Below are 19,575 nucleotides of genomic sequence, written 5' to 3'. Positions count from 1 at the left end.
AAGTCAGGACACATTTTGTTTCCTAACTCCAGGCAATACTGTTAACTGATAGAAAAAAAGCTCCACAGCATGACCATTTATCACAAATAATCAAAAATTAGATTGATGATTAACATCAATAGGATACACTGGAACAACCGACCATTTTAAGGTGTTTCTCAGTCTGACTGTCTCCATGTAACTATAAGTAGATATAGTTAGGCATGTCCCAAGAGAAGGGACAGAGGGGGCAGAGTTGCATTTTATCCACAGGAAAATGCTTTTGCCCAACATCATACTTCCATGATTCACAAAGTATTATCTTAAGAGATATCATATTTTTCTCTTTTTCAAATTATTTTCATGAAGGAGACCTCCCTTCTAATAACCCTAACAAATAGATCACTTTAAAAGAGAATATTAAGATGTTTCTATACACGTGAAATTTGTTGATTTTGAACCTTTCTCCTGCAAGAGCATAAGTTTCAGCTGAAACAGTCTATTCTATCTTGATGCACTTTACCATGTGGTTCTACCACTGTGTAAGAATGGAGCCATAACAAGTGTAGAATGAGTAGGGAAGTTACCACAGGTTACCACAGGAACTAACTACTGTTTTACTTCTCTATAAAAATTAAGTAATAAGGAATAACAATGGAAATGATCTCAATTTTGTGGAGTGGAGCTACTCTCTCTCCCCGCAAGGGATGTTAAAACATTTCTATTAAACTCCTAAACACATATGAAAAAAATACAACCAAGCACAAAGGGAGACTTGCTTAGTGATATAAGAGAGGGGTGTGTGTGTGTGTGTGTGTGTGTGTGTGTGTTTGTGTGTGTGAAGGGCAACATCACATATCCCAAATGTCCAGTCTCTTTCTTTGAATTATTGAACAAGATAGGAATGTCAGTGGAACTGTAGTTAAACACATTTGTATTTAGTCCTTTTAGAACTTTCAAATAAATCAAAGAATCATTTTAAATCTCTCTCTGCTCCTTCCATGCTCTTGATTTCTCTAAAACTGTACTTTAAGGGGAGAAGGAAAGATACAAAAAAGACTGTGCATTTGGGGAGAAAAGTCTTCAGTTGCAATCAGTTCTCTTTTACCCTCACTGACTGTTGCTAGATTGCATCTTATTATTCAAAGTGTAGGCTAAAGGGTAGGAGCCATTTGCATTTGGAAAATGGCATTTGGTAAAAGGTGACAGAACAACGATTGGTACACTTTTCTCCACTATATTAAAGCTATCTCCAAGTCTCCATCTCCTTGTTAAATTTATAAACTGTAATTTGCATATCTTTAAATTTCCAGGTACTAATTCTCAGCTAAAGATGACAAATGGCTCAGTTTTAGATACTCAACCAACCTAGGAAATCGAATCCGGGAGCTACCTACACACACACACACACACACACACACACACACACACACACACACACACACACACACACACAATGTAATGGGCACTTTACATAGTTTAGTATAAATGCTGAGATATTCATTTAAAGGCAAATCCTTGTTTTTAAGCTGCTTAAGGAGAGAAAGTAGGGATTTATCTTTAAAGAAGTTTCCTGTGGGTTTTTGTGGTTAATTACTTCCCTCACACAAAAACTCTAGTATTGTGATGTAATAATACAGGGTCTTATCTACTGATAAAATTATATGCATTATTTAAGAACAGGTTCACTGCCCACTCAAAGTGAGGCTTTTTAAATGTCCTCTCCTACAGAATTACTCTCTAGAGAGAGCATATAAACATAAACCTGTCATTTTCTAAGCACGTGTGTTTCTCTTTACCATTAATAACATACTGAAATTAAACACCAAAATATGTTACAAATCACTGTGGTATGTAAAACCTTAATTCAATACATCACAATACAATAATGAGAAAAAGGTATTGGCTGTATCTGCTACATTCTACACCAACCCAATAAACTGTGTAAACAAAACAAGTTAACACTTCCAAAACAGATGAATATTTATCCACCAAAGATGCACAGTAAATAATAAACTGTAGAGATTCATTTGTCGTAACAGTTATCGGAAACCACAACAAAGAACGTTAACAAATCACTAAATGTCATGGTCACAAACTACCTAATAATTTCATATAAGAGCTTGTGGTAATTCAGCTTATATTTTGTTTTGACATAACCATTGATTATGTAGTGCTCTGATATTTTGTTTGAATTTGTTGGCTGTTATGCTTGTATCGTTTAATATATTGTATGCACCACACTTATTGTATTGCCAGAAGAAGACACACGAGAATATATGTAGAGAGGTTGAATGAAGGTTCTCACAGAGCGATTTCGATTTCTCACAGGTCTGCTGCTGCTCAGAACTTGAACTGAAATAGACAAGAGTGAAAAATATTAAAGGGTTATTGAATTTAGCGTTGGGATACTTGGTTCTGGTTCCAGTTATATGTGTGAGCTACACCAAGACATTTCCCCATTTTAAATTTCATACTCTGCATCTAAAGTGCCATTTGGAAATGGCAAAGAGTCATAAATCATGAAAATCAATTGTCCATGAGCGCTAATGTGGATAATGTTTCTAAGTTAACAGAGATATACTCAGTGGCTTAAGCATTATTGACACGATTCTAAAACTTTCTGACAAAACATTCATCCATACATTTATGTCCTTCAACACGGAATATATATACACATATTTATATAACAATAAATATTTAGAACATGCAAGTATTAAATTTTCTATCTGACTATTTCAGAGTCATGCAGAAATAAACTATATGTGAGAGCTAGGTATATAGGATATATAATTCTATTTTTGAACTTTATTTGTGGACAAAAACATGTTTTGCTGAATATATATTTACATTTGGCAACTTTTATTTACCTTGATGTGCAACAGATTCTGAGAATCTGATTGATACGTGTTTGCTAAAAACCTTTATTATAATATTTGTTGCTACTCCCAAATGATAAACATAAAGCTACTATAGTAACCATAATTAGTAACAGCAATAACTGTTACAGCTGGTTATTTCATTTATTGACTAAAATACTGAATTTCGTGTTTTAAAATGTTGGTTTTTTAAACGTTCCTTACTACTGAAGTAGCATGACTGTCTTTAAAGTACAGGCTTTTTCCAGATTTCAGAGCCTCTTGGGCTTCAGTAGGGAAGAAATACTAGCATGCAATATTGGAAAATGGAATTGTGTTCTCCTTTGCCAAAACAAAGTTGTGATGACTTCAAACTTTTAGTGATCAATGTTTGCAACCAGGTTGGTGCATTTATTTTTATGACAATAAGTTTTTGTAACAAGTGATGATATCTAAAGTCTTAAGACTTTCCTGGAGAGACAGTATAGTGGAAAGATTGCTTGCATGATTTGATTCATGGAACCATCTATGGTCTCCTGAACATCACCCAGGCGTAATTCCTGAACAGAGAGCCAGGAGTAAGTCCTAAGCACCACTAAATGTGGTCGAAAAACGTCTCCTACCCACGAAGTGATGTGTTGCGAATGAAGAACTCGAATTAGGTGTGTGCTATTATATTAGTTTCGGGATGAGGCAAAGGGATTCTAGAGCAATGCAGAAATAAAAAAAACTTACATTTAAAAACCACGGTTTGAATGAAAATGATTAATGACAATGATTGTTATGTCACTCAAAACTCAAAAACAATAAAAAAGACTGAAGCAATTCTGATAGACTTACATGGAAAGCAACAAAATGGCAGACTGTACAAAAGCGCTACTTTCTATGTTGTTAGAGGAGAAGCCTATTGTTTTCTGTCTTTGAGAAATTATGTCAAGAAAACTAACAAAACGACTTAATCTGACTTTAATAAAAACTCAAGCTAAAATACATAAAAAGAATTAAAATCCAACAGTGATGGGCGCCACTTTAATAATGGGCAAACACAGAATGTGCAAGCTCCTTGGAAAAAATACAGTGCTAGCTGTCACTTTCATATACAAAACTGGAATTTCCATAAAAATATATTTGCATTCCACATTTCATTTGGGAAAAACCTGTAATGCTTTAACATGCCATAGGTTATAAGCAATAGCTAGTAATATAATATTTACCCACACCTTAAGCAAAAGCAGTTGTTTCGAAAAAGGATATAACCTAAAGATAGCATTTATTTTAATACTTAAAGAAACTTACTGTTCTATTGGTAACTTCTACATCTGTGAAACATACATGCTGCTATTCAGTTCATCTATTGATAACTGGGGTATCTATAGTGGTAAAAAAGATTTTAGATTAAAATTGATTTTAGAGAATTTTATGTACTTTCTTAATTGTTTGGGCATAATAATCATCTATTTCAAAGAAAAATTTAGACCTATTGATTGTATCCACTAGCAGCTAATTTTGCATAGTACAAATCAAAATGCATTTCGTCTCCCCAATAAATCTAATGGCTATCATACTTGTATGTTGAAATAGCTGGGGAACATGCCATGCTTTAAGCATAGTTACTACTTTGCTGAGGCAAGCTAGCTGCAATATTACACCGTTATTTTATGTATCTCCTTTCAATTTCTCAAAAATTCACAATATGTTTTGTAAATGTATAACCTGCCTTTAAATACCTAATGCAACTAAAAATCAAAACAACTCAAGCACATATACTGCCATCATGAGAAGGGATATCTGTCTTAATCACTGGGTACTAATAGTGTTTTCTGTGCCTTGGAAAGAAATGTGTTATTATGCTTTCTTTCCAGGGGATCTAAAGGTAAAGATCATCGTTATAATAAGTGGAAGATCAAACAAAACAACCATAAAAGATAGTAAGATAACACAAAATCATCCTCTTATCTAATAAGGAAATTTTTTAAGAAATGTTTTCAGTATGCACATTTGAGGATTGGCACAATAGTAGTAATTTTATACATAGCATACTAAAAGTGACATCTGGTTACAGATAAAAAGTGAGAAAACTAGGCCAGAGTGATAGTAAGGTGCTTTCTTGACTTGCAAGAAGTGGACCCGGGTTCAAACTCGGGCATCCCATATGCTCCTCTGAACACCATCAGGAGTGATTCTTGAGCTCAGAGCCAAGAGTAAATATTAAGTACCTCTGGGTGTGGCCCCAAAACAATAATAACAACAAAAGTGGGAAAACTCTGCCGATTCATCTTATGGGTAGCAAGGCAGACTTATTCCTTGAGACTATACACAAAAATAGAAATTCTAAATCTAAGAACTTCAGAAATACATAAAAATTTAGACCAGTGTCTCTCACCAATCCAAAAGCATATACTGTGGCTTACACTGTAGTGTAAAGGGGAAAGAAATGGCCAAACCTGATTGCCAGTAGCTGTTGCAACGAAGGGAACGCTGGTGGCAGGTGCTGTTGCTGCAGACACAGTGGAAGATGTAGCACCGTGCATCATGGGCACTTTCAGTAGGAAACCACGGAAGCAACACATAGGAAGGTGGAACATTTATGTAACCATGATATAAACGACGGAATGAGGCGTGGTAGGCATCACAGCAACAAGCCATGTGACATCATCATGATGAAGACACCAGGATGCAACATGCAATCATAGTCAGTGCAAAGCAACACAGCATGGAAGGAGGTAAAATTTAAAAAGAGAAAAGGGGAAAGCCAATTATAATTACTATTAAAGAAAACACAATCACGTTCAAAACCTAAAGATTTTGGGGGGGTGCAGAATCGCATTGTAGTCAATACAAAAGATCCATGTTTCCAACGGGATTATAACAGGTGCACATAAACATTGACTTTATCAAGGCTGTTCCATGTGAATAGTTAATTGAGCAGAGAAGTTACTGCATTGCTTATCTGAAAAGGCTTTAGGGAATTGTGAACTGGTGGTTGGGTTTACTAACTGACAGAAGTGAGGACTGTCACTGGACTTGCAGGTGCAAAGGGACAGTTATATACGTGCATACTTATATATGTTATATATGTGCTTACTTACCTGAACTGTATGCACAAAGAATGGTAGCTCAATTGGTAGGTATCTGGGAGGGGAGCAGATATTAAGAACACACTGGACTATGAATACAGGCTTTGAGTCTGTCAACCACCTTGGAAATTTTGGCTACTTATCAAACACATCCATTGGGTACTGCATAGTAAATATCCAACAAAGTCTTGTCTTCATAGCAATTACTACAGCCACAATGGTGAGCAGCTGCAGTATATCTATCAGCAAGCTCTGCTTTGCCTTTTTTTCCTAGTTTCTATCTCATTGTGAAAGCTTTTTCAACCCCTTTCTCCTTTCAAACTCATTTTGAAAAGCACACCAAGGAATTAAAAGTGTGAATGGCAGTGTCTGATGGCAAGCATGCATATGATCGTTTATGTTTACACTAGTTGAATTCAGATTTTTCTGAAAGCTTACCAGGAAGGTGACAGCCAGAGAGGAAGAAACCAATAGTGATCACACTCAAGGGGCCACCCCTTGTGGTGACTGACAGGGAATTGGGTGGTCTTTTGGGATTTATTCTAATGATACATCCATTCTAGACATCTCTCCCTTACCTAGGACCACCTCTCACTGTAGTGCATGCCAATTCCAAAACTACTTGCTGTCCCTGTGGAAGCACAGCCACTGTGGACAAAGAAGACCCCTAAAGCATGCAGTCTGCATTCCTAGGCAGACTTCACTTAAGTGAAGGGACAAGGGAGTCACAGCTGAGGAATGTGAAGACTGAGACACACTTCACAAGCTTGCAGGTATCTGTTCTTCTAATCACATACTTGCAATGCTCCCTCAGTCAGTGTCAAGGGAAACCATTTTTTCCCTAGGTGAGGCAGCCAATCCCTCAGTAACAGAGGCCTGCCCCTGCCCCAGGGCTCTTATCCTACTCTGCTGATGAAGAGCTGCTAGAAGGGGCTTATCAGTTGGACCTTCTGTTTTGCCCAGCCCTGTTGAGTCATTTGGGAGGGCTCTGCACATACTCTGGTTGACTCAAGGGGTGGGATCAAGAAGTTGCAAACTCTAGAAGAAGGAAAGGATCTACTTGCATATGAGATGAGAGGGAGGGGCAGGACCATTTCTATTGGTCTATACTTGGTCTTATTCCCCTGAGCTCCCTACATATTTCTAAAGGTAAAACAAGCACATTTCTAGTGTCTGTTTCAGTATCAGAGGTGTATAAAATAGCTTCACAATGACTCCCATTTGTACTTGTGCCTAAAGAAATTAAGTATGTAATCAGTTGCTGAAAAGATAAGTAAATGCTGCCAAAGAGTCACTGTGAAATCATTCTTTTGTGCCTTGTTCTTCTGTATACAGTGCTTGATCCTGGACTCTATTGTTTCTATCATGACTATAGAATGTAGGTTTAATTCCTTTATAAAGAGCTGAGTATTGAATACTTATCTCAGCTGTTACTGGTAACCTTTTTGGGTGGGAAGGCAAAGAGTTTTTAGTACTTTATCAATAAAACATTTGCATTTGCCTATGAATTCACAGTAAAAGATGGAAAGTTAAAAAGAAAAACACTGTGTTCTAGCTAGGTAAGGAAATGTTTCAAGTATTTCAGCAATAATTCTGATGGTGCAAATAGAGAAATGGTAGCATCAGTATTTGGCTATAGTGGCAAACTCTAAGATTCAAGAGGATGACTATTATTATTTCATAAAGGCATAAAGAAACAATGCAACATGACTCCAAATTCTCAAAGAAAAAACCAATCACAACATTCAATCACTCATCAATTTCCTTAGACACAACAGAAAGCATATTATTTTGTTCAAGATCAGAATAAGTTGAGAATTTTGGTTCAAAACCTACCCATACTTGATGTGGGTGCCATGCACATTATTGGCCCTGTACACCAGGCAGCAAAGCGAAAAAGTAAAGAAAAAAGATTTCATTATTAAAGATTTATTGACAAGAATCATTGTTCACTAGAAAGACATTCATTTTCCTATTAATCAGCACATGCAAACCCAGGCATCCAGAATGTTTATCATTGCAGTTTAGCTTTAAGATCACAAATGTGAGACATCAAAGTAATTCTCAGATTCTTAGGTATAAAAACAAATACTTTATTTGAGGGCGCCACATGCAGTGGTACTCAGGGCTTACTCCTGACTATTTGTTTAGAGATCACTTCTGGTGGGCTCACATATCACGAAGCTGGTATGTGGTGCTGAGGATTGAGTCAGGAATGGACTAAACTAGGAACTAGGAATGGCCAAGGCCAGTGCTTTAGTTGTTATACTGTCTAATTGTGATGGTCTCTCAACCGTAGATGTTTGTACTAATACTTATATGGGTAAAGGATAAATTTATCACTTTTACTTATAAAAATAGACTTTACGTGCAGCAAATTAAACAAAGAAGTCTAAAATTTGTAGAAAAATTGGACATTGTAAACAATATCCTGTTATGTGTTCATTAATACCAAAAAATTCTGGGGGTTATGTCTTCTTTCGAATTAATCAACCAATCAACTTATCTATTTACCAACAGGGTTCTTTTGAATTCTAGGTGTAGAATCCTATGTGTTTAGTTAATTTATAGCATTAACAAGGATTTATAAAATAATATTTTTAAAGTATGTGTTATTTTCACTTAATAGGTTTCCAAATCAGGAGGCCACTGATTCTCAAACTACTGAATCATGGGAGAAGCATTATTTTTCTCATATATAACATTTGTTTGAATAAAATTATGCCATAATATCTTCTATACAATTTAGTGCAGAACTATTATTCTAGTATAAGTACTTAAATGAAGGAAGAAATAAAATATGAATGCCATAAAGTTCAGGGAAATACAATATAACTCTTATTTTTCATATAACTTAGTAAGAGAAGTACTTATTAGTACTACATCGTTCAATATTTTAAAATAAAAATGATGTTTTATATTTTTATCTACTTACTGTCTTATACTATATAATATAAATCTAAGGAAAATGTTATAATTACTCTTAGAATAGCAAAAGTGTATGTACTACATTTTTTGCAGTGCTGAAGTTGAGAAAGATGGTCTCAGAGCATAAATCAGTATTTGTGAAAAGTAATACCTAAGAGTCAAGGAATTAGTTTGAGATCGAACCAAGTGCTTTGATCATAGGAAGCAAAAATAATAAAATGCTACAAAAGAGAAATGTTAACCATTTCTCCTGGTTTGGTTTAAAACCATTACTTTTCAGAAATCACAGAAAACCAGTTGTTTCATGGAATAGAGATTCCTTTAAAATTAAAAATAGAAATTTATATGATCTGGTGATAGCATTTCTAGACATTTATTCAAAAGACATTAAAACAGCAATTCAAAGGGATATTTGCACTCCTATGTTCATAGCAAAACTATTCACAATCACCAAAACATGGAGTCAGACAAAATGATCACAATGTCTTTAAGTTCCTTATGTTTGTATATATACATGTACATACATATATGTATAATATACTCAGTGGAACATCACACTACCATTAAAAAAGAGGAAACTGGAGCCACAGTGGGGACAGCACTTGCCTTGCACATGACTGACCTGGGTTCGATCCCTGGCATCACATATGGCCCCTGAGCTGACCAGGAGTCATCCCTGAGTTCACAGTCAGGAGTAAGCCCTGAGTGCAACTGGGTGTGTTCCCAAAACAGAACAAGAAATAAAAGAGGAAACTGTGCCCATTGGGACAAAATGGATGGGACTTTGAGGTGTTATGATAAGTTAAATATGTAAGGAAGTAAAAGACAATGACCGGATGGTTTAACTCATGTGGAGTATGAATAACTAAAACAAACGACAAGAAACAGTAAAATGAATTTCTTGACTCAGTAAAATCTGTGGTGGCTGCCACATGGAAAAGTGAGGACACATGAGAGAAATAAGTAGAGGTGGAGTACAAACAAGTACAAGTGGAGGGATGGTACTGGAACTTCGTTGGTGGGTGTGGTAACAGTTCCATAGGGAGTTTGAGATGTTATCATCTCAAAAGGGACGTTTAAGCCCTTGAGATGTCATCATATTATAAATTAATGGACACACAACAAAAAATGTAACAATGCTTCACAAAAGCAAAATGGTTTGTTCTAAAAACTAGCATATTAAGCATTCCCAAATAGTCTTGATTTTCATCAAAATACTTGTGGATGTTCCTTACATGAAAGCTCTGTGAAAGGCAGTGTGCACTGTACACATTCACAAAATCATTAAACCCACATGCTTATAGCCCAGTTCATACCTGCAGGGATAAATGCCGGCTGTGGGAGCTGCAGGTTAGTCAGAGCCTGTTGGCAGTGGAAAACACTGGGATTAAAGACCGGGGTGGCACCATTAGCCTTGTCAATTGGTGTTCTCTTTGGCATCAGCTGAATTGTACCAGGTGGAAGGGCCTATGAGAGGACAAATTACTAAATAGTAGCAAAGAAAGTAAAGACTGTATTTAAACCAAACAAGTTATACTTATCTGAGGAACTTTTGCAAGGTCAACATCACCCAAGGCATTCAATGAGCAGTGGCCACACAGCCAAAAACCAAGTAAAGTAATGAAGCAATTCTTAATCCCAAACAGAAAATTCACAAATAAGGGTAGGGAGTACATTTTAACCTCAGTCATTTAGGCAAATAAAAATGACCATTCATCACTTGGGAAGAACGCAATAGGAAGCAATTAACACCAACTAATCTTATAAAATTAACATCTTGGAAATGCTTGTATATTCGTCTATTAAAATTATACTAGTTGAATAAATAGATATAGCAGGAAAGAACTGTCTGCCAATTAAAATTCTGATATGACTCAGGTGATCAACAGTGTGCTGCTGTTACAACATCCAGCAGTATTATAAGACATAATACAATTTATGAAAGAACTGCAGATTCAAATAGTCTATTTCCCAACTAAAATAAGAAAAACAATAAATTATCCTCTTCCCACTTTCGCAGTTACTATAGATGGCACAATATGTGCAATTCTCATTTATAGAGGCCTGCTCTGCATTTTGGGGTATACCATTTGCATTGTTAAGTCTGCCTAAGGTTTAATTCTCAGCATTTTAAAAGCTTCCTTTCGTGTGTACAATCCCTTCAAAATCCCACTGTGCTTATAATACTCAAACTTGCTTTAGGATCAAATTCATTAACATTACTTTACATTTTTATTTCCTCGGCAAATTGTACACTATTTATATAACATGGACCAGCAATAACAATTAAGTATGCTGAGGCCATAGAGATAGCATGGAGGTAAGGTGTTTGCTTTGCATGCAGAAGGACAGTGGTTCAGATCCTGGCATCCCATATGGTCCCCTGAGCCTGCCAGGAGCGATTTCTGAGCGTCAAGCCAGGAGTAAACCCTGAGAGCCGCTGCTGGGTGTGACACAAAAACCAAGAAAACCCCCCCAAAATTAAGTATGCTCCAAATTCTAATGACAGGAATATTTGTGCTGAAAAACTACCCTTCCTAATGCCAAAAGAGACACATCCTGACATTCCCGTGGATACTGGAGGCCTAAAGATATCTATCACTGTTTTCTTTGGTTGCCTATGATCAATTCTCCAGACACATTGATTAAATACATACAAGCATTCAACTAAATCAACCTGAGCATACCACACCCACATGAATACAAGTAGGATAAACTTCTCATTTACATAGATCCCTTCAAATGTTGCACTGATGAAGGGGGGTATTCTGTTCATGATTGAAAATCAACTACAATCATAGCGCTTAAATAAATATTATATATATAGATGTATATGTATAAACCAAAATATTAAAAAAGAAAAATCTTAAACTTCTTCATTAAGTCCTATTTGTTGAAGCTTACTTTTTTGGGTTTTTTTGGGGGGTCACACCCGGTAATGCTCAGGGGTTACTGCTGGCTATGTGCTCAGAAATAGCTCCTGACTGGGATGACCATATGGGATGCCAGGGGATCAAACCGCAGTCCATCCTAGGCTAGCATGTGCAAGGCAGACACCCTACCACTCTGCGCCACCACTCCAGCCCCATATCTTACTTTAAACCAATTACCAGCGATCAATTTTTTTTTGTTTTTTGAGTCACACCCACTAGCACTCAGGGGTTATTCCTGGCTCTACACTCAGCAGTCATTCCTCACAGGCTTGGGGGACCATATGGGATACTAGGGATCGAATCTGGGTAAGCTGCATGAAAGGCAAATGCCCTACCTGCTATCAAGCCAGCCCTCAATGGGTCAATTTGACGTTACAACTAAGACTTTGATCAACTATTAAAAAGAAACTTGCCATTAATATACCCAAGGATGAAGACTTATTAGACATAATGTTTAATTATCTACATGAAAATATGGAGCTCTATTCTATGCACGAGTCAATTTTGGCTGTGCACAGAGGGCCATAAAAGGTGCCATGGGTTGAACCTGGGTTAGCAGTGTATAAGACAAGTGCCCTACCTGATATACTATTGCTCTGGCCCCAAGAAACATTAATTTTCAGGAGGCTAATTGCTTTTTTTTGGGGGGGGGGGCGGCACCCGGTAATGCTCAGGGGTTACTTTTGGCTATGTGCTCAAAAATCACTACTGCCTTGGGGGACCATATGGGACATAGGGGGAACAAACCGCTGTCCATCCTAGGCTAGCGCGCACAAGGCAGATGCCTTATCACTTGTGCCATCGCTCCGGTCCCTCTTATTGTGTTGTTATAACCCTATTACAAAAGAAGAGATGCAAGAGCAAAAAGAATTAGTGAGCAATCCATCAAAATAATTCACATTCAGGACAAACTTAAGAAATCAGACTTCCAGATTCTGGCTATTGTAAATAGACCTGCAATGAACATTGGTGTGCAGAGGGCATTTTTGTATTCCTAGGGTATATATCTCTAGGAGTGGTATAGCTGAATCATCTGGGAGCTCAATTTCCCATTTTTTGAGGAATCTTCATATTGTTTTCCAGAAAGACTGGACTAGATGGCATTCCCACCAGCAGTGAATGAAAGTTCCTTTCTCCCCACATCTCCTCCAGCACTGATTTTTCTGCTCCTTTTGAGGTGTGCCTGTCTTTGTGGCATGAGATGGTACCTCATTGTTTTGATTTGCATCTCCCTGATGATTAGTGATGTGCAGCACAATTTTTTTTCATGTGCCTTTTGGTCATTTATATTTCTTCTTTGAGGAAGTGTCTGTTCTTTTTTTCTCCCCATATTTTAATGGGGTTAGATTTTTTTGTCAAGTTCTGTTAGTATCATGTATATCTTAGATGTTAGCCCTTTATGTGATGGGTATTGGTTGAATAGTTTCTCCCATTCCGTGGGTGGCCTATCTATCCTAGTTTGAGGTACAGAACCTTCTCAGTTTAATGTAGTCCCATTGTTTATCTCTGCTTTCACTTGTTTGAACAATGATGTTTCCTCCTTGAAGATGCCTTTAGTCACAATGTCATGGGGTGTTTTACCTACGTATTACTCTATATATCTTAAGGTTATGGGTCAGATATCAAGGTCTTTAATCCATTTGGATTTGACTGTTGTGCATAGTGTTAGATGTAGGCCTGAGTTTGCTTTTGTGTATGTGGCTGACCCATTTTCCCAACACCACTTGTTGAAGAGGCTTTCCTTGCTACAGTTTGCATTTCTTACCGCTTTATCAAAGATTAATTATATGTATGGAGAACATTATCTGAATACTCAAATCTATTCCATTGATCTGAGGTTCTGTCTTTATTCCAATACCAAGATGCCCAACAACAGAAGAGTGGCTAAAGAAACTGTAGCACAGATACACAATGGAACACTATGCAGATGTCAAGGAAAATGAAGTCATTATGTTTTCCTATACATGGATGAACATGGAGACTATTATGCTGATGAAATGAGTCAGAGGGAAAGTGATAGACACAGAATCGTCTCACTCGTCTATAGGATTTTAGAAAAATAAAAGACATTATTGTAATAATACCCAGAGACAACAGAGATAAAGGCTGGAAGAACTGGCCATGATATGAAGCTTACCACAAAGAGTGGTGAGTGCAGTTAGAGAAATAACTACACTAACAACTATCACGACAAGTGAGTGAGAGAAGTAAAATGCCTGTTTCAAATACAGGCAGGGGGTGAGGGAGGAGGAGTTGGGGGCATTGGTGGTGAGAAGGTTGCACTGGTGAAGAGGGGGTGTACTTTTTACATCTGAAACCCAAATAGAAACATGTTTGAAATCATGGTATTAAATCAATATATTAATTAAAAAATCACACTTCCTGTTTTTTCACCTATTATATTGTAGCAGTATACTAATACTTTTTACCTCCTACAGTTCAGTGTCAAGTTGAACTAACATTTCTCCGAAATAGACTTGAAATGTCAATTCAACAGCCAGACCTCTTATCCTAATCACATAGAATATAGCCTGACCCCCACCCATTTCCACCCCAGCTGGTTACTGTCTCTGACTTTTAAATCACTCCACCAGAGGAAAAAGAGAGAGAGAAAAACTTACTGTTACCCAAATGAGAGCCTGTTTACAGTCCTACTTTGCAAATCTTCTGTTTCGAAAAGGCATTCAGGATCTTATTAGCAAAAATGCCATAGTGTTGTCTCAAAGAGCAGAGAGGCAACCTTCTGCCTTTTAAGTATATTAAGGTTAGTTAGGCTATAAAAGCTACTCAGAAGTAACTTGCTGTTTCAATTATGCAATGCCCTTTTTCTGAAGAGTAAAGGAAAAGCAAAGTTTATTAAACCCACTAATCTTTTACAAGAAATTCTCTTGAGAAAATGACAGTGAATAAAGTCAAATAAATAGTTGGTCTGGCTATTGTCTCTTGTCTGCCTGCCTTTTAACCTTGGATGGAGATACTAAGATTCATTTATGACTACTTAAGACTATTATAGTGATAGGATCTGAGACAAATTAAAGAAGGACTAATCATTTTTTTTTTGGTTTTTGGGTCACACCTGACAGCGCTTAGGGATCACTCCTGGGTCCATGCTCAGAAGTCGCTCTTGGCAGGCACGGGGGACCCTATGGGATGCCAGGATTCGAACCAATAACCTTCTGCATGAAAGGCAAACGCCTTACCTCCATGCTATCTCTCTGGCCTCAAAGAAGGACTAATCATTTGTGTCCCAAAATAATTTCCACATGTCCCAGGCCTATGCTTACCATTGCAGCAGCAGCCTGGTTCATCTGATGATGAGCTGCCTTGAGTTTGGCCTGCAAGTGAGCAGGAGGATGAAAATATTTGCATTTCTCCCGGGAGCATCGGCCTTTAATGTAATCCATGCAGATTGTCACAGTATTATCGCTGATATCAATCATGGACACATCTGTGGGGTGAGCATAGCGGCAATCGTTCTCACCACGGGTACAATTTCCACGCTGAAATTCTCGGCAAACCTTACAGAAAAAAAAAAGGAAAAACAAAACAACACATCACATTGATAACTGGAAAGTAATTGGCTTGATTTATTTTGCAACTGAATGGAGAACTGCACCATTATTTTGTCATTGATCTGTGAGAAATTTACAAAGCTGACAATAATGTAAACTCAGGTTCACTGAAATGTAAACAGAGACAGTGTTTATATTCCTGGAAAAAATTCCATTCCCTCCAAACAAAAGTTTTCTGCCTTCTATTGAAATAAAAATCTTTACGATTATCAAAGCAAATCAGTTTTGAGTCCTCCAGTTAATATACAAGCCACAGAATAATTAACTGTTTTCAAAAAGCACTTATTTTTTTAAGACACATTTATTTTGTCAGTCTAAAATGAGTCTTTAGCAATGTAGTCTTCACATAGCCATTTTATAAAACATAACTCAGTTTCATAATAACATTACAGTATATTACCACACATTTAAGGAGTTGCTGATTTTATAAGAAATGGACTATTTGTTTATTTCAGTTTATGAACAGTTAAGGGAAGACTGAGAACTTCCATAAATCAAAAATATGTTTGACATTTCTTTTAGATTTTTCTTTTCTTAGGCATCAAGGCTTATTATTATTTAGAACATCATTCTTAAAATAGAGAAAGGTTACAACATGATGTGATTCATTTCTATTCTCCTCTTATAAGGCAGCAAATTTGTCTACTCTTTTTTTTTCCAGTTTGATAATTTGCGCTAGTAGAAAAACACATTAACAGAATAATCCAAGTCTGCAAAGCTAAGATCCAGTGTAAAAACACTCTCATGAAAATCCCTGTACCTTAGCAAATAAGATGCATAGTTAAAACCTGGGTATGCTAAGATATTCTTTGACTTTCTATACAACAGAGTCAATGCACCTCATGACAGCTATCATTGCAATAGCAAAACGTTTAAGATTTTTCCAAAGTTGGGGCCGGAGATATAGCACAGAGGTAAGGCATTTGCTTGCATGCAGCCAATCCAGGACTTATTGGTTCGAATCCTGGCAGTCAATATGGTCCCCCATGCCTGCCAGGAGTGATTTCTCAGCACAGAGCCAGAAGTAACCCGAGTGCCGCTGGGTGTGACCCAAAAACCAAAAAAAAATCTATTGTTCCAAAGTTATACTCCATAAGCTAAAAAGTTAAGAGCACATCAGCTTCTAAGAAGGTTCCTTTGTGTGTGAAGTTAATATCTGCCTTGCAGTTATCATCATAATTTTGTCACTAAAATCTTAAGCAATTTCATTCAATTTCCTAAAGTAAATTTACTTTAAACATTCTACAATTCTACAGAAATACCTCCAGTTTATCTGAACGCATTGGTTTTAGACCGGTGGTTCCTGCCATTGGGAGAGCTGCGTTGCCAGGAATCAGAACAGGTGGAGGATTTGGTAGAAGTTCAGCAGGCATCATACCCATCCCGTGATGAGGCACATAAGGATTGAAAGTCATGGTCGGATTTGCAGCAAGCGATGGAGCCATTGGAAAGGAAGTCTGGGTGTTCAAGAGAGAGCAAAAAGCTGGGTTAGAGATAAGCAGATTCTTCCTATTAGGACACGTATTTTCCTGTCAGAAAGCCCAAGCCATATTAAGACCTGCACGTTTCTCAGTTCCCTCTTTTCAAATGGACTTTCCTGCTTTCTCACCGCCTTGGTCCCAGGGTAGCTATTCCATTTCATGAATTTGAAAACTCCAGGTATAACTTTTGCTAACAGTCACCTGTTAAATCATGCAAGCTCCCACATTCAGCTTTAATAAACAACTTAATCCTCCCTCGACCTAAAATGCAGCCCACGCGTAATCTCAGGTGAGTGAATGTGAACTGATTTATAAGATAAACTTTATTTTATTTATTTATGTATTTTGGGGCTTGGAGGGCACATTCGATAGTGCTCAAGTTTACTCTTGGTTCTGCACTCAAGAATTATTCCTGGCTGTACTTGGGGGATCACCTGAGATGCTGGGGACTGAACACAGGTCAGCCAATGCAAGGCAAATGACCTACTTGCAGTATTATCAATTTGGTTTGGAGATAATATTTATTTTATATATGTTGTTTCATAGGCTGAAGCTGACTTCTCTTTATCTGAAATTTACCTGAAATGACACTTGAATATATATCAACTATTTATTGTGAATAACTCCTTCAATCATACTTGAAAACATGGGAAAGCTTTTCTTTCTAGAACTTGAAGTGTTGCTCTTTCTCTGAATCGTAAATAAAAAGCATAAAGAGTGATAAAAGATAATTGGAAATGGGACCTTACACCCTGAACATCGATCTAATGACCAGGCACAGGCCTCAGAAGAATGGGCATCCTCCATTCACCCCTGAACAGGGAAGCTATCTAAGAAACATCCAAGGTTTTATATACCAACACCTGGAAGCAATCCTCTACCAGGGAAGACCCTACCACTGCTCTGACATCAACCTGCTCAAAAGAGACTTCCCTTAACACTAAGAAAACTTGACAACAACAACGACCTGCTTAAAGGGCTCTCTGCATTGCCCTTTAATTGTGAGGTGAAATGAGAGGACACTCCGCACCATCCTGTCTGCAATGTAGGATATGCAGTTTCCATCTTTAATACAGAAACATGATACCAACAATAGAGACTGTGTGAAAAATAAAAGTGTAATGGCACTACAGTGACTTGGATTGGACAAACTAGTTTGCCTGGAGCCTAGAGTTGGTCTTCTGCCAGGAAACTTCAGGGTAGGGTCTCCTTGTATTTAGGCCAAGGCTTTTCCTTTCCATGTCCCTCATATTTTGGTGGGCCTATGCAAACAATAATTGCCACTCTAACACAGTTTTTACTGTGCTCCTTTGACTCTAATCCTTAAGAAAAACAACCCACTTAAACTTTTGAGGTTAACTTAAACTAATATGCATGTGCATGGAAGTGTAAAAAAGTACTTTGCCTTCAATGTTTAAGGAGTTACATAAGTTGTATGTCTTTAGATTGCTTTGTGTGCTAAGAAATATTATGTACTACAATCTGGGGACTTGAGGGACAAAGTATTTGTACATGGGTTCTGTGTTAATTTTCTTAAAGTTCTTTGGCTGATAGTTCAAAGTTCAGATATCAGCAAGGGGATTTCTGAGAATTCTGTTTATGGGTGATTGTTCTTCCACTGTAACTTTACCTTGTCCTCTTTCTTTGCATCTTTGTTCTCATCACTAAAAATAAAAAATTAAAAAAAATATAACTGTACTGAAATGGCTAGAACAACAGGTAGGGAGGGTGCTTGCCTTGCACTCTGCTGACTTGTGTTGGAACTTCAGCATTGTGTAAGGTTCCCCAGGCCTGCCAGGAAAAAATCACTAAAGAGATAGGAGTAAATCCTGAGCAGCAGTGATGTGGAGCCAACCAAAACAAAATTATAAATAACTGATTTTACAAATAAAAGTCACGTGAACACATTTACCCTCTGAATCAGTATCTCTAGCAGTAATTAATACCTACAACAGAAAGCTCCATGAGTTCTCAGCGACTTACACAGTACCTAAAAAGACTTGCCTAAAAATGAATAAAATTGCCTCATCTTTTTGGAATTGTGAAGTTCTCTGAGTCTCGAATGAATGCTATAGAGTATAGACACTTAGCATGGAAAAAAATCCTCTGGGCACAAATATGTAGCATGTGATCTTAGAAGGCATAAAAGCCAATGAAATGCATCTTGGTGTGTAGGGTCATGAACTGATCGACTTACTGTTTCAGAAGCTGAAGACAAAAAATCTGAACTAAAATCTGGCCAACCTTGTTTTTGAGCGAAAAATTTCTGAGTGAAAATCTGGCTCATCTTGTTTTTGTACAGTCAGAATGTTAAGAATGCTTTTTAAATTTTTTTCAAAATGGTGAGGGTAAAGTGAAAAATGAAAACTATTTCATAACACATGAGAAATGTAGGATATTCACATGCTAGAGTCCATAAACAAGTTCTGCCATGCTTATCATCATTAGACTTCTATTTCAAAAAGTTGAGGATATCTGTTGTTTCTTGTACCACAAAAGTACCTACCTTAAATTCACTTTGTGTGTAAGGGTGAAAGGGATGAGATCATACACAGAGGTGCTTGGGACAGAAGCGTGGCTCTGTGTTCAAGATTATATGCAGAGCCAGCGGTTGAACTGCGGTAAGCACGTGCAAGGCAAGCACATAAAACCCTGTACTGTTTTTCCAGCTATTATCTTGAATGCTCAGCTTTTGTGCTTCCTGTCCTTCAAAGTCTGAAACATTCACTAAATACCCACTTATGGAA

General features: G+C 37.2%; 1 protein-coding gene across 1 annotated transcript in view; it reads right to left on the bottom strand.

Moving 5' to 3' along the window:
- Positions 1-2,316: 2,316 nt before the first annotated feature.
- MBNL3 (muscleblind like splicing regulator 3) overlaps positions 2,317-19,575 on the bottom strand; it is a 70,653-nt gene continuing 53,394 nt past the window's right edge. The window contains exons 3-9 of the mRNA XM_049766683.1: positions 16,610-16,804; positions 15,060-15,293; positions 10,159-10,309; positions 7,751-7,786; positions 5,282-5,376; positions 4,134-4,207; positions 2,317-2,334 (exon numbers count right to left, since the gene is read on the bottom strand). Coding sequence (XP_049622640.1) covers positions 4,151-4,207; positions 5,282-5,376; positions 7,751-7,786; positions 10,159-10,309; positions 15,060-15,293; positions 16,610-16,804 — 768 coding nt within the window. The 3' untranslated portion in view covers positions 2,317-2,334; positions 4,134-4,150. The remainder of the gene's footprint in view (positions 2,335-4,133; positions 4,208-5,281; positions 5,377-7,750; positions 7,787-10,158; positions 10,310-15,059; positions 15,294-16,609; positions 16,805-19,575) is intronic.

This window comes from Suncus etruscus, chromosome X (genome assembly GCF_024139225.1).
Source record: "Suncus etruscus isolate mSunEtr1 chromosome X, mSunEtr1.pri.cur, whole genome shotgun sequence".
Classification (NCBI taxonomy): domain Eukaryota; kingdom Metazoa; phylum Chordata; class Mammalia; order Eulipotyphla; family Soricidae; genus Suncus; species Suncus etruscus.
Note: the sequence above shows the minus strand (reverse complement) of the source record. Positions and strands in the feature narration are given on the sequence as shown.